The following is a 27,068-nucleotide window of genomic DNA, read 5'->3' as shown; positions in this document are numbered from 1 at the left end:
ACCTGGCCTGGAGACGGCAAAGGTTGAACAGCTTTCCACTGGTTCTGTAGTTTAGTTCCACTCCAGTGGGGAGCTTGTTGACTGCGAGATGGAGCATGGCAGCGAGGAAGATTGAGAAGAGGGTTGGAGCGATGACGCAGCCCTGTCTCCGGTCCGGATGTGGATTGGGTCTATAATGGATCTGTTGGTAAGGATCACGGCCTGCATGTCATCGTGGAGTAGGCAGAGGATGTTGACGAACTTTTGGGGCACCTGAAACGGAGGAGGACGCTCCATAGACTTTCGCCGTTGACAGTGTCAAAGGCCTTTGTAAGGTCGAAGAAGGCCATGTATAAGGGCTGCTGCTGCTCCCTGCATTTTTCCTGCAGCTGTCGCGCTGCAAAGATCATGTCCGTTGGGCCCCGTAGGGGACGAAATCTGCACTGTGACTCCGGGAGGAGCTCCTCAGCCACAGGGAGAAGACAGTTGAGGAGGTCTCTAGCGACAACTTTCCCAGTGGCTGACAGCAGGAAGATTCCGCTGTAGTTGCATCTGTGAGATCTCCCAGCATGCTCTCCTCCTTCCAGATGAGGTGAGATGAGGTTATGTATGCGCACCAATAGCGCCTCTCCGCCATACTTTAGTGCCTCAGCAGGGATTCCATCCGCTCCCGTAGCCTTGTTGTTCTTGAGCCGTAACCTTCAGGGCTACAGACCAAGAGCTGGAAAGTGGGATTAGGCGGGATGGATCTTTTTCAGCCGGCACAGACATGATGGGCCGAATGGCCTCCTTCTGTGCCGTAAATTTCTATGATTCTATGAGGTGAGAGTGGCAGGTGTAAAGTTTGAAAATATGAACTAGCATGCTTACTCAGTTAGTTGAGTCCTACATTACTAACAAGGTCACAAATTTGAGTCTTAGAGCTGTCAGTCACTCAGAAAATATAATCTACAGAGGGATTAAAGAAGGAAATCATCACCAGACTTTATTTCAAAACTATCAACTGTTCAAATGGCTTATAGAACTATTACATCAAAAGCAACAGCAGCATAAAATGTGAGAAAACAGATAAACACAAGCTATGATGAAGCTTTGTAGCAGAATAAATCTTTTCAAATATGTTTAAAAAAATTAAAATGTTAGCTATGGAAACAATTTAAATATAATAATTCAGACAAAGACTTTTCTCTCTCTTTTACATACTAATCCGTGTCATGGGAAAGTCATTTCTATGCTTTAGCTATCATTCAATTTCCTTTCTCACAGAGATGCAGAGATGAGAAAGAGGCACTTGTGTGAATTGAAATTCATTGCAGCACATCAGTTTCCCTCTTTTAAATACTTACTGCATTTAACCTACAAATTTTCAAATCTGCAATACATAAACCTTTGAGCTTCAAGAAGATGCTGATAACCACGAGTATTAGAATTTAAGCTGGAAGTGAATATGATCACATAAATATTTCTTCTTTTCTGATGATATATCTGGACTCATTTTATCACATTATCCCCTTTTCATAGCTGTTTATAAGATGGTTATGATGCCTGGGAGCGAAAATCCTTTCGATTTATTTAGTGTCCCCGAGCTCCACTGACTGTTGTCTTGCTGTTTTCTGAGCTGTTTCCATTGCTTTGATGGTCTGTGTGTCTGAGGCCAGGTGATTTTTCTCTGCTGCAAAAAGCATGCATTATAAAAAGAAGAAAATTGCATTTTGGTATAGAGTTAAAGTTTTATCAATAACAATAGATATTTACTTTTTAGTCTGTTAATATTTTCCATAGAGATCAATGAGTTCTAGTGCACAGTAAACTATATAAAACATACAAACTGACAGCAGAAAATTGTACTTATTCTTCATACTGAAAGAAAGCTTCATATTATATATCATAAAACTTAAATCTAGTGTGCAGAGAAAGTTTCATTTTCTGCTTGTATAATTTGTATGACAGACACCTTTTCGCTCAAAAGCTTTGTGCTGATAATTCCAGCAAAATGTGTGCAAAGTTAGAAAATTCAGCTAACTCAAACTGCCCATACATAGAAGTCACAAACTAGGACATGCTGTAAGCAGGAGTTTGGGACTGGAAAAAGAATTAGCTGTAGGCAGGACAGGGATTTGGATGCGAAGTAAACTATAATTGGAAACTGAACGTGGAAAGTACCGTAACTTCAGGAGTGGAGTCACAATCTTAAATGGGAAAAAAGGTTAATTACCTTATAGCTAGTTAGGTATAGCACAGATAAATCTACGATCTGTGGTGCAGGTTACATGTCCAAAAATATTGTAATACAGGGGAGAGAAAATATGTGTTGTGCTGACACAAGTGTGCCTTCTCTGATCTGGTCATGAAATACCATTGGTGACAGCCACAAAGAAGTTTGTGACATTAGCAAATTACCTTCCAAACTGAAGAAGGCTGCATTAAGATATGTGGTATGGGGGAAAGAACAGACTAACAGTTCCTGCTTTGAAGTTGACAATTTTCTCATTTACATTTCCTTCATCAATTTTGTGCAAATTTAAAATTTCTTCTCTCTTGATTGTCATGTATCACAGAACATTAGCTAGATAAGAGACTGATGTGACATTACATACCAAGGATTTTTATAAAATATCTTTTGGGACAGTTGTTATGGTGCTATCAATACTGTTCTATTATAAACTTTTCAGAATGCATCCTGCCCGGACCCAAACAACTTTCATAAACAGCCAAAGGAAATTGAATTCACACTCCTCCTTTAAGAGAAGCCCAAATCTGAAAGTCAGTAGATAATTTATTTAATTGTTTGCCTCTGTTTTTCTCCTCTGTGGGTTGTTCTATGTCCTATGCCAAACACCATTCTTCAATGACCTGCTCCTAGATGTCTTTCACCTATGGAGTTGTGAGTGGTCACTTTTCTATGATGTCCCTTCCATTCCTGTAACTTCCACTTAACCTGGTGGTGTAGTATATACCAGAAAGTTCTTGGGTAGGGAACCATAATTTAGATAGTGGAAATAAGACATGTTCCCCAGTGGCAGAATAATAATTCTCACATAATTTTCAATGAAATATAAGAATCTCAAGAACATTTTCTCATTGGCGGGTACCTTTCTAGGAGCCAACTTCAAGATTATCTAGAGAAAGCAAATTAGAGGAAAATTTTATTGCTTATAATTTTTATGAAGAAATGGCAATACTATTCGTTAAAGCCATTAATATTTTTTACATAAAATTACATAGAATATACAGGCCATTTGGCCCAATAGGTCTATGCTGATGTTATGCTCCACCTCTCTTCATCTATCCCTATTGTAATAACCTTACACATTCTTCCCACTCTGAGGGGTAAGAAGTTTCTCTTGAATTCTTTATTGGATTTATTAGTGACTATCTTATATTTATGGCCTGAGTTTTGGTCTTCCCCACAAGTGGAATTATATTCTCTATGTCTACCTTATCAAACCATTTTGTAGAATCCTTAACATTAAAATGTACATCCACCCTAAATTAGTAAGCCAACTAAAAAAATCACAGAGTTTATAAAATAATTATTTCAATAATATAGGTTCATAATTCTATTCTTGAGTTTCACCACTCTTGCTTTTAACATCAGTATAAACTCTAAGACATATCACTTAAATAACACAGAAAGGTTTATTTAACACAACAAAACACAATTTTATATCCATATTAAAGTGTCAGATAATGGCATAGAGAATGGCTCACACAATGTCTTAATATGAGTGTACAGCAAACAACAGTAGCATTGAAATCACTATTCCAAGTGCTTCATTTTACATAAAGTGGTAATCCAGTCAACATATTGATTTTCTGCAGTTGACAGCAAAATTATTGAAATGGAATTTTGTAACAGCCTCTGGTAGAACTTGTCTAAGAATAAGTTACATAAGAACATAAGAAATAGGAGCAGGAGTGGGCCACTTGACCCCTTGAGCCTGCTCCACCATTTAATAAAATCATGGCTGATCTGATCATGGACTCAATTCCACTTCCATGCCCGCTCCCCATAACCCTTTATTCCCTTATTGCTCAAAAATCTGTCTATCTCCGCCTCAAATATATTCAATGAACATGGGGCAGAGAATTCCAAAGATTTACAACCCTCTGAAAGAAGAAATTTCTCCTCATCTCAGCTTTAAATGGGTGGCCCCTTGTTCTGAGACTATGCCCCCTAGTTTTAGTTTCCCCTATCAGTGGAAATATCCTCTCTGCATCCACCTTGTCGAGCCTCCTCATTATCTCATAAGTTTCGATAAGATCACCTCTCATTCTTCTGAACTCCAATGAGTATAGGCCCAACCTGCTCAACCTATCTTCATAAGTCAACCCACTCATCTCCGAAATCAATCTAGTGAACCTTCTCTGAAAAGCCTCCAATGCAAGTATACCCTTCCTTAAATACGGAGACCAAAACTGTACGCAGTACTCTAGGTGTGGCCTCACCTATACCCTGTACAGGTGTAGCAGGACTTCTCTGCTTGCCAGGGAGCAGAACGAGCAGCATGGAAGCCTGGCCCAGCAGGCTGAGCGGCCCCCGGCCTGCGAGCACCATCGGAGCAGGCCGGGGAGCGGAAGCAGCGACATCGAGGCATGCCACTCCAGGGAGCAGCACGTGCTGGAGAGCAACGGCAGTGAAAATGGACATCACCAAGGTCCAGGCCGGTGATTGGAGCATGGGCAGATACAGCAGGAGCGGTGAGGTCGGGGCGAAGGAGCAGCGAGAGATTGTAAAGAGATGAGATCAGGGCCCAGGAGAGGCGCAAGTTCGGGGCCCAGGAAAGGCGAGGGCCCAAGGGCAGCACGGGCCAGCCCACACTGCAATATGTGTGCACACTAGGTCTGTGCAGCAGAGCTGGTCTCCAGTCGTCTTGGTTAATCCTTGCTACTGGACCAAGACCTAGCTCTGTCAAGCTCGTGTAGTGGCTGGTGTGCAACAGCTACCACACGTTAAAAAAAATCCACATACAGGCATCTTCCACCCTTCAAGATTTAGTTCGGGACCTGGAATTTTAGGTCTTTCATTGAAACACCTGTGAACTTCTTGACGTGGAAGCAAGTCATCCTCGATTTGAGGGACTGCCTATGATGATGACTCTATCCCCCTTGCAATAAAGGCCAACATTCCATTTGCCTTCCTGATTACTTCCTGCATACTAACTTTTTGTGTTTCATGCACAAGGACCCCCAGATCACTCTGCACTGCAGCACTTTGCAATTGTTCGCCATTTAAATTATAATTTGGTTTTCTATATTTTCTGCCAAAGTGGATAAGCTTATATTTTCCCACATTGTATTCCATCTGCCAAATTTTTGCCCACTCACTTAGCCTGTCTATATCCCTTTGCAGATTTTTTTGTTATCCTCACAGTTTGCTTTCGTACCCATTTTTGTATCATCGGCAAACTTGGCTACATTACACTCTATCCCTTCATCCAAGTCATTAATATAGATTGTAAATAGTTGAGGCCCCAGCACCGATCCCTGCAGCACCCCACTAGTTACCGTTTGCCAACCGGTATATGATCCGTTTATCCCAACTCTCTGTTTTCTGTTAGTTAGCCAATCCTCCATCCATGCTAATATATTACCCTCAACCCCATGAATTTTTAACTTGTGCAGTAAACTTTTATGTGGCACCTTATCGAATGCCTGCTGGCAATACAAATATACCACATCCACTGGTTCCCCCTTATCCACCCTGCTCATTACATCCTCAAAGAACTCCAGCAGGGCAACTGTACAAAACAACTAGTGTAATGTAACTCATAATCTATAGGAAAGTATAGTCTGGTGTAGGGGAATAGCAAAATTATCACACCACCTCTAAAAAGTGCTGACATGGCAGTCTCATCTAAATTATTTCTCTTGAGGAGACTCCTCAATCAAGACTCTGCCTTTGACTCGAGTGTTCTCGACTCCATCCCGCAGCATGCTACCCATGACCACCTCAGTAAAACCCCTGTACTGCACGAGGTAGAAAAAGCCATAAGACAGCTTAAGAACAACAAGGCTAAGGGAGCGGATGGAATCCCTGCTGAGGCACTGAAGTATGGCGGAGAGGCACTGTTGGCGCGAATACATGACCTCATCTCTCTCATCTGGAGAGCATGCCGGGAGATCTCAGAGATGTAGTGATCGTGACCAAAATTAAAAAAGGGGAAAAGTCCGACTGCGGCAACGACAGAGGAATCTCCCTGTTGTCAGCCACTGGGAAAGTCGTTGCTCGAGTACTCCTCAACCGTCTTCTTCCTGTGGCTGAGGAGCTCCTCCTGGAGTCACAGTGTGGATTTCGTTCCCTACGGGGCACAACGAACATGATTTTTACAGCGCGACAGCTACAGGAAAAATGCAGGGAATAGCACCAGCCCTTATACATGGCCTTCTTTGACCTTATAAAGACCTTTGACACGGTCAACCATGAGGGTCTATGGAGCATCCTCCTCCGTTTCGGATGCCCCCAAATGTTCATCACCATCCTCCGCCTGCTCCACGACGACGTGCAGACTGTGATTCTTACCAGCGGATCGATCACAGACCCAATCTACGTCCGGACTGGGGTCACAGGGCTGTGTCATTGCCCCAACCCTCTTCTCAATCTTCCTCGCTGCCATGCTCCACCTCACAGTCAACAAGTTCCCCGCTGGAGTGGAACTAAACTACAGAACCAGTGGAAACCTGTTCAACCTTCGTCGTCTCCTGGCCAGGTCCAAGACCACCCCAACCTCTGTCGTCGAGCTACAGTACGCAGACGACACCTGCATCTGCGCACATACAGAGGCCGAACTCCAAGTCATAGTCAATGTATTTACTGAGGCGTATGAAAGCACGGGCCTTACGCTAAACACCCGTAAGACAAAGGTCCTCCACCAACCTGTCCCCAATGCACAGCACTGCCCCCCAGTCATCAAGATCCATGGCGCGGCCCTGGACAACATGGATCATTTCCCATACCTTGGGAGCCTCTTATCAGCAAGAGCAGACATTAACGACGAGATTCAACACCACCTCCAGTGCGCCAGTGCAGCCTTCAGCCGCTTGAGGAAAAGAGTGTTTGAAGACCAGGTCCTCAAATCTGCCACCAAGCTCATGGTCTCCAGGGCTGTATAAATATCCGCCCTCCTGTATGGCTCAGAGACATGGACCATACACAGTAGATACCTGGAGAAATACCACCAACGATGTCTCCACAAGATCCTACAAATCCCCTGGGAGGACAGACGCACCAATGTTAGCGTCCTCGACCAGGCCAACATCCCCAGCATTGAAGCACTGACCACACTTGATCAGCTCCACTGGGCAGGCCACATAATCCACATGCCAGACACGAGACTCCCAAAGCAAGCGCTCTACTCAGAACTCCTTCACGACAAATGAGCCAAAGGTGGGCAGAGGAAACGTTAAAAGGACACCCTCAAAGCCTCCGTGATAAAGTGCAACATCCCCACTGACACCTGGGAGTCCCTGGCCAAAGACCGCCCTAAGTGAAAGAAGTGAAAGGAGGGCGCTGAGCACCTCGAATCTCATCGCCGAGAGCAGGCAGAAATCAAGCACAGGCAGCGAAAAGACCGTGCGGCAAACCAGTCCCACCCACCCTTTCCCTCAATGACTATCTGTCCCACCTGTTGCAGGGACTGTGGTTCTCGTATTGGACTGTTCAGCCACCTAAGGACTCACTTCAGGAGTGGAAGCAAGTCTTCCTTGATTCTGAAGGACTGCCTATGATGATGATGATGATGATGATGATTATTTCATTCCAGCAACATGATTTACCATGGCAATTTGTTCCACTTTGGGCCTTTTTTGTGAAAAACAGGCCGATTGATAGAACATTCTCAATGGGAACTGTGGAATAGATGATGTAATTTTGGGAGAAACAGCTAATAACTCATGGATAATTCCATTCTTTTTCAAGAGTGACATAAACTGAAAATTCCACAGTTGCCCATTTAATATTTATTTATATTAATGAATAGATTTGCTTACAGGGAGCTGAAAGATACATTGTTTTATAATGACAGGATAATTCGATCATGTAATGTAATATGAAAAGCGATGTCTTTGTTTCAAGGGAGCCTGTACAGTTCTAAGGAGAGCCCAGGCCACATGCAAGTCAGGGCACAGCTCACAAGGGTCACGCAGTGTATCCTTATACAGAGCATTGAAATTAAACATCTAAATTCAAATAATAAAATTGCAATTACAGTTAAAAGTAGTAAAATAATGAAGATACATAGAGATTTTTCAAATAGAATCATACTGGATTATGCAAAACAATCAAACCATTATTTATTTTCAAAGCTACTTTCACAAAACAGCAATCACCACAAAGCATACCAATTAATCTGGTTTCAGCTACCAACGTGATTTTTGACCCATGTGAAAATATATTGGCATAAATAACATTTAAAGTTGATTTTTTTAAATCAAATAATCTAAATATCTACAACAATTTGTCCTTGGAGAGAGAAAAGAAACAAGATTCACACCAAATTACCAAAGGAACAAAAAGAAGCCAATTCACGAAGTGAATCTCAATGAAAGAACTGAAACTTGAACCCAAGTCCTTGAAAGAGCAGTAAGTCTCTACAAGGACAAATTGTTGTAGCTATTTAGATTATTTGATTTTAAAAAATCAACTTTAAATGTTATTTATGCCAATATATTTTCACATGAGTCAAAAATCACGTTGGTAGCTGAAACCAGATTAATTGGTATGCTTTATGGTACTTGCTGTTTTGTGAATGGTAGCTTTGAAAATAAATAATGGTTTGATTGTTTTGTTTTGGTGTTGGTGGTTATTGATGGTCAGGTGTTCCTTCCTGTCCAGTGAATGATGTGGTTTTGGATTGTATCACATTCGTGCCGATCAGCATGGTTAATTTAACAGATAGTGGTCAATTGAACTAATCATAATCTTTTTGCCTCTGGATACTTTGAAATGTGATGCCAGTTTGAGGTGTGTCAGTACACATGCAAAACTTTTAATTATAAAAATGATTTGTGCAGATAGCAAAACATTAATTCAAGTCATTTTAATTACCTTTAATGAGGACTATTAAAAATGCATGGGTTGCTTTACTGCAATAGTTCTTGTAAGTGGTCTCCTGACTTTACCCAGCGATGAGTTGCCAACATTGTGAAAAACAATGCTTTGGGCAAGGGTGAAAATTTAACTTCATGCAGCTATCGCAGATCGAAATAGCTGCAGCAGTGAGTCAGTGAGGTGTGATGAAGTTTTGATTCTAACTCCATATAAAGAGCAACATTTATATTGGTTTATAAAATATGAACTCTGTCATAGAACTATCTCAGTACTGTACAGTGACTGAACTATTTTGAAAAGTATTTTGATATTTTCCTTTCATACAGAGTAGCTGAACTAAAAAATTATCTTGGCATTGTGACTCACTGGTGCAATAGACTGTCATTTATATTGAGCTATCACAGTGAGTCAATTTATTTATCCCAACTGAGTTTTTCAAGATGGTGCCCAGAATGCTGCATAATCCAGTATGATTCTATTTGAAAGATGAGGGACCATGATAATACTCATAATAGGCTAAATTTTCCAATCCTACTGCTGAAGCAGTAGCCAGGGGGGAATGGACTACGCGCTCATTGAAATTGCCCAAACCTGACCCTCTGAGTTCTTGTAGCATCATCCCTCATTTTCTGCTTGAGACAAGATTCGAGCTTCAATTGCTCCTGGCACTGGGAGTTTGCCAAAGGGTGAGGCAGGAAATCTAGCATGACATCGGCTCTATAAAGGCTTCGTGTCCCCCTTAAAGATACATGGCTTCAAGTGGGGACAGATTCTTTTTTCAGCCTCTTTAAACAGGCTTTAAGGTTGTTAGGAGCAATAGAAGTAGCTGGAAAAAAAACAATGAATGGCAAAATGAAGATACAAGTAGGAAACAGAGCTAGTGTTCAAAAGATGGAGAAGAGCAGCACCAAAGCATCTGTTCGATGGTTGGTGCAGTGCAGCTGCTGCTGCTGCTGCATAATGTAAAGAGGATTGCCTCATTTGGTACTTCAGGGAACCCGCCACAAAAGACAGCAGGCAGCATGTCTGGTAGGTGGTGGCAAACTGGGCATTGCATCCACAGGACATGGGAACAGATGTGGAAGCACATGGCATGCCGAAGATTTCTTCCGTACCATTTATCAGATAAATGGCCCAAGTAGGTATGCCATAATGTGTTATCTGTTTATGCACATTTATTACTGACTCATGCTAAACCCTCACACAACCCTACAGTGATTTTATTGATTACCATACATTTCCATACTCCAACAGGGCATAAATTCAAAGTGCAACTCACAATCTAAAGCTTTGACACAATGGATTTCACACATAAAACCATTGGAACACACTGCATGCTGCATGATGCACGGTCACTTACTGCCTCATAGGAAGTGCGACAGGTTGGCACATGTCTGTCAATGTATATAAACTCCTTTACTACATCAAAGCTACTTTTCTGTTTGCATAAAATAGCACACAATAAAGGAAAATTGTTGCAACTGGAGGTGGGCTCAGAGATTACGAGCTAAAAATGTGATAGCTCCTGAAAAATGGGCGCGGGGACCATGATGTGTGATGAACTCATGCCCATTGAAAATAATGCAGGCAGCACACAAACTTTGTGCTGCCTGCTAATTAGAATGCTTGAGGCATGCAGGCCAGCGCTGAATATGCTGCTGAGTGGCTGCATGCCTCAGCAGGGGGCCCAAGTACATGCGAGGCTAGCAACACTTAAAGCCAGCCTGCACCTCTTAAAGGGGAGGTACATTCTGGCTGCAGCAGGTGATTCAACTGGCTGGGGAACAGAGACTGAGCAAGAGCAACATTGAGTAACGGCACACCATGGCAGAGAGCATGCTCCCAGGTTCTCTGATGCAGAATTGGAGGCCTTGGTGCAGGAGGTGGACAGAAAGAGAGGGGTCCTGTTTCCACAGGGGGCTAGAGGGCCCTCTCGACAAAGTCGAAGAAGGCAATGGGAGCCATTGTGATGAATGCCAGCAGTGTAGCTCTGAAGACCTGGATGCAGTGCTGCAAGAAGTTTAATGACCTCACACGAGTGATCAAGGCCAGGGAATTCATCTTCAAATGCCATATGCTTAATTTACCAACCCCGCCTTCACTCACATAACAACAATCTCTAACAAGAGCTCCAACTTGCCTAGACAGTGCTGGAGGAGCAGGAACTGCAAAAGGCGGCAGTGATGCAGAAGACACAGCATTGTCAGTTGATTTCATACTCGCAGTCACCAGCTCAGATAGAGACACTGCGGAGTAAAAATTGTCCCTCGCCTGAAACGGGACGCTCCCACCCAGTTTCGATGGTTTCTACCGGAGCTGTGGTTCAAGTCACCTCTTGAGCGACATTCGGCTCTTTGTTGTTCCGGAAGTCGCTCTTAACGTGACCTGACTTGAAGGGCAGATACGGGGGGGGTGGCAAAACCTGAGGGGCGGATGTTGGGGCGGTGCAGAGTGACGCTGGGCCAGCAGCCTGGCACCAAAGGGGAAGTGCCAGGCTGCCTATTGGCGGCCCGGCTGAACACGGGGACATAATTGTCGGGCCGATATGGCAGTTAGCCGACAAAAAAAAACATGCCGGCAGCACGTCCTCCCCTTTAAGGGAAGCCGCACTGCCATTGCAGAAGGACACAGCCTCACTGGACCACCGGAAAAAAACAGGTTTTGGCACCGTTGGGTGGGTCGACGATTTTCGGAGGGGAATATTGCCGTCGGGAGGGGCTAGATCGGCAGTGCGCATGGTCATGATGCGCTTACCACGGATCGGCAGCAACGGAGCGGTAGGCATGTGATCGGGGCACCGCCGGGAAAACTCCGGAGGGAAATTGGGCTAGTAGCGACCATTCCACGAAAAGTCGGCGGTCACTCCAATTCGCAATGTGGCCGCCGATTCGTGGTGGTAACAGGCCTTAAGGAAAGGGGCAATTTCAGCCCCTGCGTGTCATTTAGAAGGGTACTATAGAGGCAGCAGCTGCGTGTAATGAGTCACCGGGCATGAGTGGGCTGCAGTCAGGGCAGGGGGAAAGGATAGCACAAGTCAGAGAGCGAGGTTGCACATGAGTTCTGCTGCACAGGACTCAGATGAGGACGTCAATGGGGAGGCCGACAGAAGAACGCTGATGGGTATGCACAATGAAATGCCCGCCAGAAAGCCTGAGTGCAATGTCAACGAGCAATGAGGAGTCCAGCACCAACCTTGCACAGGGCTTTGCACAGAGCTTGGAGCCCATCTTCGCTCTACCTGCTTCTCTCTGGCACGAGAGAATTTAATGTAATCACCTCTCTTTGCATACAGATTCTCATAGAATCAGAGAAATTTACAGCATGGAAGGAGGCCATTTCGACCCATTGTGTCCGCGCTGGCCCACCAAGAACTATCCAGCCTAATCCCACTTTCCAGTTCTTGGTCCGTAACCCTGTAGCTTATGGCACTTTAAGTGCACATCCAAGTATCTTTTAAATGTGGTGAGGGTTTCTGCCTCTACCACTCTTTCAGGCAGTGAGTTCCAGACCCCCACGACTCTCTGGGTGAAGACATTTCCCCTGATATCTCCTCTGAACCTTCCCCAATTACTTTAAATCTATGTCCCCTAGTTGTTGACTTCTCTGCCAAGGGAAACATGTCCTTCCTATCCACGCTATGTGACCAGTGACCTTCCTTATGCAACAGTGCACGACAAACAGGGAGATGTTGCAAATATCACCTGCTGCAGCCTGGAAGGAGCCCAGTACATAAAAATTCATAGTCACGCTCACCTTGATAGCCACTGGCAATACCGTCCATACTTGGTTCTGAGGCTGCAGTTATGCCTGCAACAGATTTCAGTGAGCACTTCCTTAGTGAATGGAGACGTTGGGATACAAACTACTGCGCCCATGTCTGAGAGCAAATGGTTTGAGCAGAGGCCTTGAAGTAACCTGCCACACCACTCCAGAAAATTCAAGTAAGATAGCAGACCACCAAACACTTCTATAAACTCACCAAGAGCTAGTAGGAATCAATTAGCAACTAACCTGAATGCACTTGATGATCCCTTTAAATAGGGCTGATGGGAGGTCCTTCCTGCTGCTGTACACATGTTCAACTGTGCGTGTTTAAGAGAGGGCGTTAGTTGTAACGTTGAGGTCAAAAATTGCAGCACTGACATCAAATCAGCATTGTACGTTGATTGACGTCATGATCTGCGCACTCTGGATACTTAGGATGCACGCTCCCAGAAGTAGCACTAATGTCCTACCCAAAATGGCATCCAGCGCGGCACGCACCAGAAGTATGCGCTTGCGCCACAGACGCCATTTTGGACCTGAATCAGCACCTGGGTGTTATAGAGCCGAATTTAGCGGCATACAAGTACATGTCTAACTTGGAAAAGGCAATCTTCGGTATCCTTTCATGTAAAAGCATGGCAGGAGTAAGGGAAAATTAAGCCACGGACTTCCTTCAGCTCAAGATTAATACCATCCTGCTTTAGTCATTTTCCCCCATTCTCAATCACTCCCACATAGGCATACACAGAATCACACAAGCTTCACATACAAGGATTTATTTTACAAATCAAGAGTTTCCATGGGAAATCTTGCCTACCAGGAGTGGAAATCTGGAAATCATGGGTGTGCACCCTACAATGTTTCCATCCAGTAAATGTAATTACCAGCTCCTTGCTGGTAACATGCATTCATAAATTTGGCTTTACGGTATCTTGCAGTGCAAGCTCTGGTTGTTGTATGCTCTGGAGCAAGAATTTTAACATTTTTTCCTTTTCTGCCATTGTAGGCCGCCTGCCAGCACTGCTAATGGTTTAGTACAAGACAGAAACTTACAGCAACTTGTCTCTCTCTCACCAACATTTGCAAGCACCAACATAGCTACACTGATGCTGCAGGATGCAATTTGTGAGCTTGTGAAGCTAGCACTGGGTGAGATGGATATACATAGGTAAGGAGAATATAATGATAGTGGCAGAGGACGAGCAAGAGTCCGCTGTCAAAGATGACCAAGTGGCTGCTGTCAATTACCCCCTGTACTTTAGAAAAAGCAGCAGCACTGTGAAATTCAGCAGCCAGGCTGAATTCTGGCTTCTCTGGCTACTCAGTGAAAAAGGAGTGCTAGTTATGCTGATTGATGCATCAGTTATCTGTTTGATACATCTGTGGCCAGCACATTGGCTGATACTTGTGAGGAACCCAGTTCTATTGGTGAACTTGACTGCCACTGGCAATACTGTCCCTGTGGTGCAAGTTATCTGCAGGTCTCCTTGTAGGAGATGGCACAGCTCTGCAACTGGTTCCCTGCTGAACCTGAGCCTCTGCCAGCTACTATCATTATTCATTGTCAGATAGGAAAGTCAAGGCCTGCACATATGGTTGTTGCCACAATAATCTTTTATTATTTCATCCATAAAATAAAGTATTTAACATGTGGTAAAAACAGGCCACTTCATTCATTTTAAATTGATTTTGCAACTGCCATGGAACGCTACAGCTTGTACTCAGATTCTTTGTCACTTACAAAGCCCCCATGAATGTTTGTAATGTAACAGCCCTTTGATATATTCCTTTTTTAAGCTTTTCCTGTCATACTGCAGTATTGTGAAATGCTTCAATTACATTTGACTTTCTGGTAATTTTGCTTATTCAGCTCCTTTTTCAAAATAAATATTTCCTATAAGTTCCGAGAAAAGAACAAAATAATTTTTTTGAAGAAACAGAGAAAACAGAATATAAATAAAAAGAACAAAAGAAAGCACTGAAAGCATTTAAGTACATTTTTATATAAAACGTGTGTATCCTTTAAGAGGTCTATCACACATGGAACTTTCTGTTACACACATATTAGATGGGTAAGCAGAAGCACACAATATGATTTCCCATCAAAGGTGGACAGGAAATCATGTTATGTCTTACTAATATGGATTACCATTCATTTTTAAATATTGAAATGAAGCTCTTCCTCATAAAACTGGAGAGTGGAGTGAGCAGTATAGATGGAAATGTGCAGCAGATCTAAGTTTACAAGTATAGGATCTTTGCTTTGTAACATTTTAAATTCTCCACGAGATGTAGTCAGTAAAGTAGATTTAGTTGCTGAATTAGTGTGGAACATTTCTCACTGAGCAGATCTCTACCTGTTTCTGCTTTGCCATTTCATATTACCGACAATTGTCACCTGAACAGTGGAATTTTCTATTTTATTGCTGTGAAATACAACACCTTTTGGAAAGGATTCTTTCTTTCAGGATACTTCTAGGGAAGCCAGCTAGAGCAGGGGCAGTAAGTAAACAAAGAAGTAAAAAGAAATCGAAGTGTGACGTCACAGTCAAGCGGGTAAGTGATTGGCTGGTGGATTGGTGAGTATTTTATCTTTTTCTTTTTCTTTTCTTATCAATAGGTAACCTTTGGCATTGTTGCCAAATTAAGTTAATTTAAGGGTTAAGTCAGGGCAGGAGAGCCCAGACCCATGTCATGCTCCTCCTGTGCTATGTGGGAAATCAGCGACAGACTACTGTGTGTATAGGAAGTGTGTCCTCCTGCAGCTCCTGACAGATCGCATTGCGGCACTCTGGAGCATCCGCGATGCTGAGGTTGTCGTGAATAGCACATTTAGTGAGTTGGTCACACCGCAGGTAAAGGTTACACAAGCAGAGAGGGAATGGGTGACCATCAGGAAGAGCAGTGGAAGGAAGGTAGTGCAGGGGTCCCCTGCGGTTACCTCCCTCCAAAACAGATATACCATTTTGGGTACTGTTGGGGGAGATAGCCCATCAGGGGAAGGCAGCAGCAGCCAAGTTCATGGCACCATGGATGGCTCTGCTGCACAGGAGGGCAGGAAAAAGAGTGGGAGAGCTATAGTTGTAGGGGATTCTATTGTAAGGGGAATAGATAGGCGTTTCTGCGGCCGCACTCGAGACTCCAGGATGGTATGTTGCCTCCCTGGTGCAGGGGTCAAGGATGTATCGGTGCGGATGCAGGGCATTCTGGAAGAGGAGGGTGAACAACCAGTTGTCGTGGTGCATATAGGTACCAACGATATAGCTAAAAAATGGGATGAGGTCCTACAAGCTGAATTTAGGGAGCTAGGAGTTAAATTAAAAAGTAGGACCTCAAAGGTAGTAATCTCAGGATTGCTACCTGTGCCACATGCTAGTCAGAGTAGAAATAGGATAGTTAAGATGAATACGTGGCTTGAGGAATGGTTCAAGAAGGAGGGATTCAAATTCCTGGGACATTGGAACCGGTTCTGGAGGAGGTGAGACCAGTACAAACTGGACGTCTGTACCTGGGCAGGACTGGAACCAATGTCCTAGGGGTTGTGTTTGCTAGTGCTGTTGGGGAGGGTTTAAATTAATATGGCAGGGGGATGTGAATCCATGCAAGGAGACAGAGGGAAGTAAAATGGGGACAGAAGCAAAAGGTAGAAAGGAGATAAGGAAAAGTGGAGGGCAGAGAAATCAAAGGAAAAAAATCAAAAAGGGCCACATTACAACATAATTCTAAAAGGACGAAGAGTGTTAAAAAAAAACAAGCCGGAAGGCTCTGTGTTTCAATGCGAGGAGCATTCGTAATAAGGTGGATGAATTAACTGTGCAGATAGCCGTTAATGGATATGCTGTAATTGGGATTACGGAGACATGGCTCCAGGGTGACCATGGCTGGGAACTCAACACCCAGGGGTATTCAATATTCAGGAAGGATAGACAGAAACAAAACAGAGATGGGGAAGCATTGCTGGTTAAAGAGGAGATTAACGCAATAGTAAGGAAGGATATTAGCTTGGATGATGTGGAATCTGTATGGGTAGAGCTGCGGAACACCAAAGGGCAGAAAATGCTAGTGGGAGTTGTGTGCAGACCACCAAACAGTAGTAGTGAGGTTGGGGACAGCATCAAACAGGAAATTAGGGATGTGTGCAATAAAGGTACAGCAATTATCTTGGGTGATTTTAATCTACATATAGATTGGGCTAACCAAATTGATAGCAATATGGTGGAGGAGGATTTCCTGGAGTGTATAAGGGATGGATTTTGTAATGTCTGTAAACTTGTAATGCTTGTAGTTCCACACTGTGGATGTGGACGTATTGTGTACTGCAACTATACAGTTAATCATTAAACAGAACAGGCTTTCAGGAGAGTTCCGAGAGAGCAGCTTGCATGTTAGGAAGCTGTGTGTGCTGTGTTCTGTGAAGATATCACATTTGGCGACGAGGATGGGAGATTTTTCGGATGTTTAAAGCTTAAATTTTGTTGGTAAAGGATTTAGCCAGCCGACAGAAGACTTTGGAAGTTTCTGTCTTTGAAAAAAAAGCTACAAAATCCGAGGTAAAAAAATAGCACACGATGTGAACAGCTAGAGATTAAAAATGGCATGTGTAATCAGATATTTGGGTGAATATAGACACGACCAGGAACGTTTTAAAGCGTATGTGGATCGGCTAGAAATGTATTTCACTGCAAATAACATAATCGAAGTTCTCAACAATGCAGTCCAGAACCGGGCTGTGTTGGAATGTAAGAAAGCGATTTTCTTATCAGTGCTAGGTCCGGCATTATACGAAACCCTTGTAAATCTGCTTGTGCCTGACAAGCCAAAGGACACAACGCTTAAAGAGATTTTAACGAAGCTGGAGCAGCATTATAACCCCAAACTGTTAGAAATTGCTGAAAGCTATCGTTTCGGGATTCGGAATCAAAAAGCGGATAAAAGTATCGCTGATTACATCATAGCATTAAAAAAACTATCGGTGCACTGTAATTTTGGAAACTTTCAAAACCGAGCATTACGGGATTGTTTTGTTTGTGGGGTGAAAAATGATGCGACCAGAAGGAAGTTATTGACGACAGATGACTTAACTTTTGAGATTGCCTGTCAGACAGCGAGGTCGATGAGCATGGCTGAACAGTATTCCCAAGAGTTAAATAATGATTACGGTCGTCAGTCAACCGAGGTAAATCACCTGCAGGTTCAAAGTAAAAGACGGGCATGACCGAGAGCCTCAGAGACTGCAAATTCTACCAGAGCGTCAAAGTCGTGCTATAGGTGCCTGGGACAACACATTGCTCAAAGTTGTCCATACGTGAAGGCAGAGTGTTTCTTCTGCAGAAAGACTGGGCATCTTGCGAAGGCATGCTGACTGAAGGGTAAACCAGTTTTTAAAGCTATGAGTCCAGCATTCAAAGCTATGAGTAGAAATCCAAAGAAACTTCATAGCATGGAAGAACAACAACAGGACGAGGAGATGTTAGAGTTACACGTCATCAGGAGCACGAGGTTAACAGACAGCTATTCGGAAAGCATCAAAATCCACATAGATGTTGCGGGTTTCAAGATACCAATGGAAATTGTCACGGGTGCCTCCGTGAGTGTAATACCGGAGTCACTGTACCGCGACAAATTGCGTGATTTTCAACTGGAGAAATCCAAGATAGAGCTGCGAGGCTACTTCGGAGAGAAAATTCCTGTAGTAGGCTGTATCACCATACCGGTGAAATATAAAGATCAATTTCAGAATTTGCCTCAAATAGCAGTAAAAGGAGACAAGACTGCTTTCCTAGGAAGAAATTGGTTGAGCTCACTGAAGCTGGATTGGAGTAAGATTTTCTGTGTGGAAGCGAGATTTTCATCAGCGGATGAAGTTATCAAGCAGTATCCGAAGGTGTTCTGTGAAACGGACAGTCCAATCCAAGGCTTCAAGGCGAGTGTCAGGGTACAGAAGGACGCTAGATCGGTTTACTACAAGCCACGTTCTGTACCATATGCACTCAAGGAGAAAGTTGAGCAAGAACTCAAAAGACTAGAGACTGAGAACATTATTTATAAGATAGATCGATGTAATTGGGCTACACCCATTGTTGTTGTACATAAGTCTGATGGTAAGGTAAGATTGTGTGGTGATTATAAAGTAACCGTAAACCAGGTTCTAGAGGGTAATGTCCCCAATACATTGCCGAATATAGAAGATTTGTTCACAACACTGACAGGTGGTCAGATCTTCTCAAAACTGGATCTTACGAATGTCTACTTACAGCTTGAACTAGATGAGGAGTCCAAGTCATGTTTGACTATAAATACTTATCTAGGCCTATATCAACTTAATAGGCTACCGTTTGGAGTGTCTTCTGCCCCTGCCATATTCCAAGGGGTGATGAACCAGATTTTGCAAGGTATTGAAAGGGTAGTATGTTATTTGGATGACATACTAATTTCAGCACCAAATAGGCAAATTCATAATAACATATTGAATGAAGTCCTCAAACGGCTAGAGAAGCACAGAGTACGAGTACCTGCTCATAAGTGTGAGTTATTTAAAAACTCAGTGGAGTACTTAGAGTACAGAGTAGACAAAGATGGTTTACATCCAACCATGGAAAAATTGGATGCAATTAGAAATGCACCCTCTCCCAGGAATGTCACTGAACTTCGTTCATTCTTGGGTCTTTTGAACTATTGTGGGAAGTTACTACCAAATTTGGCTACAGTATTACATCCACTGAATGAAGTTTTGAAAAAACAGATCCAGTGGAAGTGGTCAAACGAATGCGAAACAGCATTCAAGGAGTGTAAAAACAAATTGGTAGAGAGCACCATGTTAGTTCACTACGACATATCTAAGGAGATTAAACTAGCATGTGATGCCTCTCCATATGGAGTTGGAGCAGTAATCTCTCATTTATTAAGTAGTGGGGAGGAGAGACCAATTGCTTTTGCTTCACGCACTCTCAGTGCCAGTGAGAAAAATTATCCGCAAATTGAAAGGGAAGCTTTGGCATTAATTTTTGGGGTCAAGAAGTTTCACAAATACTTGTATGGTCGTAAATTTACCATCATTACGGACCATCAGCCTCTAACAGCATTCCTCCATCCAAAGTCCCCAGTTCCAACATTAGCTACAGCCCGAATGCAGAGATGGGCTTTGATTTTGTCAGCATATACATATGATATTGAATACAGATGATCAGCTGATCACAGTAATGCTGATGCAATGTCTAGATTGCCTTCCCCATCACAGATTACACCCGATAGGGAAGAAGTGTTCTATTTTTTATACATTGATCAATTGCCAGTCACAGCTGAAGAGATTGGTAGAGCAACCAAACGTGACCCAGTGATGTCAAAGGTGTATGAGTATATTGCAAATGGATGGCCAAACCAGGTAACAGACAAAGATACACATCCATTCTTCATTCGTAGGAATGAATTATCAGTCGATAACGATTGTATCATGTGGGGTGCAAGAGTGGTTATACCAAATAAATTCAGGTCCAAATTATTAGGAGACCTCCATGACCAGCACCTGGGAATGTGCTTGACCAAGAGTTTTGCACGCGGTTATTTATGGTGGCCAGGTCTTGATAAAGATATAGAGTACATCGTGAGTCAGTGTACGACATGTCAATCGGTAAGCAAGCAACCACCACCAGTACCATTACAGCCATGGAAATGGCCTCCCAGGGTGTGGCAAAGGCTACATATTGATTTGCTGAGTTAGATGGACAACAATTGTTCATTGTAATTGATAGCCATTCAAAGTGGGTTGAGGTGTTTCCAATGTAAAAAATAACAAGAAGTAAAACATTGGACATTTTACGAAAATTATTTTCTGCATTTGGCCTCCCTGAAGAAATTATTTCGGATAATGGACCACAATTTCGTTCAGAAGAATTTGCACAATTCACGAGCAAAAATGGTGTGAAATATACCAAGGTTCCACCATACCAACCTGCTCCGAATGGTGCAGCAGAGCACACTGTACAAATTGTCAAATGTGCCCTCATAAAACAAATGTTAGATCCAAATCCAAGAAAATGACAGTTGTCATTAGATCACAAATTGGCGAATTTTTTGATTACATATTGAAATACTCCTCATACAACTACTGGTAGAACACCAGCAGAGTTGTTTCTCAAACAACAGCCACGAACCAGATTCTCATTGTTAAAGCCAAATTTGGCACAGTCTGTAGAAGAGACACAATTAAGACAAAAAGGGAATCACAATAAAGGGAGAGTAAAAGAGAGAAGAGTGAAATTAAACCAGAAGGTGAGAGTGAAGAACCATCACCATAAATGGTTCAAGCGGGTACCCGGAAGAGTGGTGAAGATATGTGTTCCTCGCACATATTTGGTAAAGATGTATGATAATGGACAGGTTAGGTTTGTTCATATTGATCATATTTTACCTACAGACATGGAAGGAGTTGAAGGTGGGAATGATTCAATTATTTCTGACTCATCAGATAGTTTTGATATACCAGTAGCAAATCCTAAATCCAATGTACTGGAAACAAATTCAAGAGAGAATCAGAATGAAAGTCTGAGTCCGAGTCAGGGAAACAAAGAGCCTGAAGTTAGAGTGAGTGCAAATGAAAATCAAGGAAATTCCATGGAGGAAAATGTTCCTCAGGATGAGCCTCAAATGAGTGTGAAATCAACACCATGTTTGGAAGGTTCTATTCGAGAGCGAAGGTATCCTCTGCGAAACAGGAAACAAGTGGTAGTTAAATTTGTAAATATGTATAAAAATGAAAGTTATTTATGATGTTTGTTATGATGGCTTTTTCATTAAGGAGGGGAGAAGTGTAATGTCTGTAAGCTTGTAATGCTTGTAGCTCCACACTGTGGATGTGGACGTGTTGTGTACTGCAACTGTACAGTTAATCATTAAACATAACAGGCTTTCCGGAGAGTTCCGAGAGAGCCGCCTGCATGTTAGGAAGCTGTGTGTGCTGTGCTCTGGGAAGATGTCACAGATTTCTAGACCAATATGTCGAGGAACCAACTAGAGAGCTGCCCATCCTAGACTGGGTGTTGTGTAATGAGAGAGGATTAATTAGCAATCTTGTTGTGTGAGGCCCCTTGGGGAAGAGTGACCATAATATGGTAGAATTCTTCATTAAAATGGAGAGCGACACAGTGAATTCAGAGACTAGGGTCCTGAACTTAAAGAAAGGGTAACTTCGATGGTATGAGACGTGAATTGGCTAGGATAGACTGGCGAATGATACTTAAAGGGTTGATGGTGGTTAGGCAATGGCAGACATCTAAAGATCACATGGATGAACTTCAACAATTGTACATCCCTTTCTGGCGTAAAATTAAAACGGGGAAGGTGCTCAACCGTGGCTAACAAGGGAAATTAGAGATAGTGTTAAATCCAAGGAAGAGGCATAAAAATTGGCCTGAAAATGCAGCAAACTTGAGGACTAGGAAAAATTTAGAATTCAGCAGATGAGGACAAAGGGTTTAATTAGAAGGGGGGATATAGAGTATGAGAGTAAGCTTGCAGTGAACATAAAAACTGACTGAAAAAGCTTTTATAGATATGTGAAGAGAAAAAGATTAGTGAAGAATAATGTAGGTCCCTTGCAGTCAGAATCAGGTGAATTTATAATGGGGAACAAAGAAATTGCAGACCAATTGAACAATTACTTTGGTTCTGTCTTCATTAAGGAAGACACAAATAACCTTCTGGCAATACTTGGGGACCGAGGGTCTTGCGAGAAGGAGGAACTGAAAGAAATACTTATTAGTCAGAAAATTGTGTTAGTGAAATTGATTGGATTGAAGGCCGATAAATCCCCAGGGCCTGATAGTCTGCATCCCAGAGTACTTAAGGAAGTGGCTCTAGAAATAATGGATGCATTTGTGGTCATTTTCCAACATTCTATAGACTTTGGATCAGTTCCTATGGATTGGAGGGTGGCTGATGGAACCCCACTTTTTAAAAAAGGAAGAGAAAAAACAGGGAATTATAGACCGGTTAGCCTGACATTGGTCGTGGGGAAAATATTGGAATCAATTATTAAAGATGTAATAGCAGCGCATTTGGAAAGCAGTGACAGGATCGGTCCAAGTCAGAATGGATTTATGAAAGGGAAATCATGCTTGACAAATCTTCTAGAATTTTTTGAGTATGTAACTAGTAGAGTGGACAAGGGAGAACCAGTGGATGTGGTGTATTTGGACTTTCAAAAGCCTTTTGACAAGGTCCCACACAAGAGATTAGTGTGCAAAATTAAAGCACGTGGTATTGGGGGTAATGTATTGATGTAGATAGAGAACTTGTTGGCAGACAGGAAGCAAAGAGTAGGAATAAACGGATCCTTTTCAGAATGGCAGGCAGTGACTAGTGGGGTACCGCAAGGTTCAGTGCTGGGACCCCAGCTATTTACAATATACATTAATGATTTAGACGAAGGAATTGAATGTAATATCTCCAAGTTTGCAGATGACACTAAGCTGGGTGGCAGTGTGAGCTGTGAGAAGGATGCTAAGAGGCTGCAGGGTAACTTGGACAGGTTAGGTGAGTGGGCAAATGCATGGCAGATGCAGTATAATGTAGATAAATGTGAGGTTATCCACTTCGGTGGCAAAAACAGGAAGGCAGAATATTATCTGAATGGTGACAGATTAGGAAAAGGATAGGTGCAATGAGACCTGGGTGTCATGGTAAGTTGGCATGCAGGTGCAGCAGGCATTGAAGAAGGCAAATGGCATGTTGGCCTTCATAGCGAGAGGATTTGAGTATAGGAGCAGGGAGGTCTTATTGCAGTTGTGCAGGGCCTTGGTGAGGCCACACCTTGAATATTGTGTACAATTTTGGTCTCCTAATCTGAGAAAGGACATTCTTGTTATTGAGGGAGTGCAGCGAAGGTTCACCAGACTGATTCCCGGGATGGCAGGACTGACATATGAAGACAGACTCGATCGACTAGGCTTATATTCACTGAAATTTAGAAGAATGAGAGGGGATCACAATGAAACATATAAAATTCTGATGGAACTGGACAGGTTAGATGAAGGAAGAATGTTCCCGATGTTGGGGAAGTCCAGAACCAGGGGTCACACTCTAAGGATAAGGGATATGCCATTTAGGACCGAGATGAGGAGAAACTTCTTCACTCAGAGAATTGTTAACCTGTGGAATTCTCTACCACAGAAAGTTGTTGAGGCCAGTTCGTTCGATATATTCAAAAGGGAGTTAGATGTGGCCCTTACGGCTGCTGGGATCAAGGGGTATGGAGAGAAAGCAGGAATGGGGTACTAAAGTTGCATGATCAGCCATGATCATACTGAATGGTGGTGCAAGCTCGAAGGGCTGAATGGCCGACTCTTGCACCTATTTTCTATGTTTCTATGTTTCAAGAAACCCACCACCAGCCATGTGAAGAAGAAAACTTTGCCCAAATGCGCTTCCATAAATTTTGTTTCATGCTCATCAAGGAAAAGTTTTTACTTAATGAAAATTATCGATGATAAAAGAAGCATAGCCAACAAACAGACCAGTTTCAGAGTGCAAGAGATCCTGAGCCTTTTTGAATTCCTAAAGCTTTGAAGATGGACTGGCAACTTTAGTTTTGGAGTCATGTTGTGGATGGGAAGGAAACCTGATAGCATATTATCAAAGTCACAAAGGACATCCTATGTGATGGTGACTGTGGAAAACTATCCCTCCTCATCCTTCTCATGTCTGCAGCCTTTGACACGGTTAGCCGCACCATCCTCCGCCAACACCTCGGTCGTCCAGCTGGGTGGGTCTGCCCTCGCCTGGTTCCATTCTTATCTATCTATTCATAGCCAGAGAATTACAAGCAACGGCTTCTCGTCCCACTCCCGCACCATTACTAGTGGAGTTCCCCAAGGATCTATCCTTGGCCCCCTCCTTTTTCTCATCTACATGCTGCCCGTTAGCAACATTATCTGTAAGCAAAACGTCAGGTTTCACCTGGTGTACACTGAGAACACCCAGCTCTACCTCATCACCACCTCACCAGACCCTTCCGCAATCTTTGATTTGTCATATTGTTTGTCCAACATAGCTGAAATGTCTCACAACTAAATATTGGGAAGTCCAAAGCCATTGTCTTTGGACCCCGCCACAAACTCCATTCCCTAGCCATCAACGTCATCTCTCTCCCTAGTCTGTGTCGGAGGCTGAACCAGACTGTTTGCAACCTTGGTATCATATTTGACCCCGAGATGAGCTTCCGACCACATATCAGCTCCAACACCAAGACTGCTTACTTCCACATTTTGTAATATTGCCTGACTCAGCTCATCTGCAGTTGAAATCCTCATCCATGCTTTTGTTATCTCTAGATTTGACTAGTTCAATGCTTTCCTGGCCAGCCTCCCATCTTCTATCCTACATAAACTTGAGCTCATCCAAAACTCTGATGCCCGTATTCTAAGTCACACCAAATCCCGTTCACCCATCCCTCGTGACCTACATTGGCTCCTGGTCCAGCAGCACCTCGATTTAAAAATTCTTACCCCTGTTTTCGAATCACTCCATGGCTTCACTCCGAGATCTCTGCACTCCTTCAATTTTGGCCTTGTGCGCATTCCTGATTTTAATCGCTCCACCATTGGCGGCCGTGTCTTCAGCTGACTCGACACTAAGCTCTGAAATTACCTCCCGAAACCTCTCCACCTCTAGACATCTCTCTCCTCCTTAAAACCTATCTCTTTGACCAAGCTTTTGGTCATCTCTTCTAATATCTCCTTATGTGGCTCAGTGTCAAATTTTGTTTGATAATCATAAAATCGCAGACGTTTACAGCACGGATGGAGGCCATTTTGGCCCATTGTATCTGTGCCGGCCAACAAGAGGCTATCCAACCTAATCCTACTTTCCTGCAGGTTACAGCAATTCAAGTGCACATCCAAGTACTTTTTAAATGTGGTGAAGGTCTCTGCCTCTACCACCCTTTCAGACGGTGAGTTTCAGACCCCCACAACCCTGTGCGTGAAGAAATTTCCCCTCAAATCCCCTCTAAACTGTCTACCAATTACTTTAAATCTATGCCCCCTGGTTGTTGACCCCTCTGCAAGGGAATTAAGCTCTTTCTATCGACCAGATATGGTCCCTCATAATTTTATACACCTCAATGAGGTCTCCGCTCAGCCTCCTCTGTTCCAAGGAAAACAAACCCAGCCTATCCAATCTGTCCTCATAGCTAAGATTCTCCACTCCTGGCAACATCCTCGTAAATCTCCTCTGCACCCTCTCGAGTGCAATCACGTCCTCCTGTAATATGATGACCAGAACTGCACGCGGTACTCTAGCTGTGGCCTAACCAGTGTTTTATACAGTTCAAGCATAACACCCCTGCTCTTATATTCTATGCCTTGGTTAATAAAGTCAAACATTCCATATGCCTTCTATCTCGCCTGCTACCTTCAGGGATCTGTGGACATGCATTCCAAAGTCCCTTTGTTCCTCTACACTTCTCAGTGTCCTACCATTTAATGTGTATTCCCTTTCCTTGTTAGCCCTCCCCAAATGCATTACCTCACACTTCTCCGGATTAAATTCAATTTGTCACTGTTCTGCCCCCTCCGACCAGTTGATTGATATCTTCCTGCAGTCCGCAGCTTTCTTTTTCATTATCAACCACACAATCGATTTTAGTATCATCTGCAAACTTCTTAATCATACCCTCTATATTCAAGTCTAGATCATTGATATATACACCACAAAAAGCAAGGGACCTAGTACCGAGCCCTGTGGAACTCCACTGGAGACATCCTTCCAGTCACAAAAACACTCATCAACCATTACCCTTTGCTTCCCGCCTCTGAGCCAATTTTGGAGCAACTTGCCACTTTGTCCTGGATCCCATGGGCTTTTACATTCATGACCAGTCTGCCATGTGGGATCCTATCAACAACTTTGCTGAAGTCCATATACACTACGACATCCGCACTACCCTCATCGACTCTCCCGGTTACCTCCTCGAAAAATTCAATCAAGTTAGTCAGATACAACCTTCCCTTAATAAATCTGTGCTGACTGTCCCTGATTAATCCATGTCTTTCTAAATGTAGATTTATCCTGTCCTTCATGATTTTTTCCAATACTTTACCCACCACTGAGGCTATAGACTGACCAGCCTGTAATTACTCAGTCTATCCCTTTCTACCTTTTTTGCTTCCGTGAAGAACCTTGGGACATTTTACCACATTAAAGGTACTATTGAGAAGATGCACATGGGAAGTCTGAGAAGCAAGAACAAAGAGAACAGGATATGGAGACAAAAGAGAAT

The 27,068-nt window shown here is 43.1% G+C and overlaps 1 protein-coding gene across 4 annotated transcripts in view; it reads right to left on the bottom strand.

Annotated features, from left to right (window-relative positions):
* Positions 1 to 961: 961 nt before the first annotated feature.
* Positions 962 to 27,068, bottom strand: part of agbl4 (AGBL carboxypeptidase 4) — a 1,656,729-nt gene continuing 1,630,622 nt past the window's right edge. The window contains exons 13-15 of one of the 4 annotated variants that reach the window (XR_011594058.1): positions 13,040 to 13,110; positions 3,072 to 3,098; positions 1,565 to 1,651 (exon numbers count right to left, since the gene is read on the bottom strand). Coding sequence is in view for 2 of the 4 variants with exons in the window: in XM_070886905.1 (XP_070743006.1) it covers positions 1,552 to 1,651 (100 nt within the window). In the remaining 2 variants the exon portion in view is untranslated. Of the gene's footprint in view, positions 1,652 to 3,071; positions 3,099 to 13,039; positions 13,111 to 27,068 lie in introns of all 4 variants that reach the window. The other 3 variants (XM_070886906.1, XR_011594059.1, XM_070886905.1) reach the window with 3 other exon arrangements.

Source organism: Pristiophorus japonicus, chromosome 8 (assembly GCF_044704955.1).
Source record: "Pristiophorus japonicus isolate sPriJap1 chromosome 8, sPriJap1.hap1, whole genome shotgun sequence".
NCBI lineage: Eukaryota > Metazoa > Chordata > Chondrichthyes > Pristiophoridae > Pristiophorus > Pristiophorus japonicus.
The sequence above is the reverse complement of the archived record's forward strand: the minus strand, read 5'-3'. Positions and strand labels throughout refer to the sequence as shown.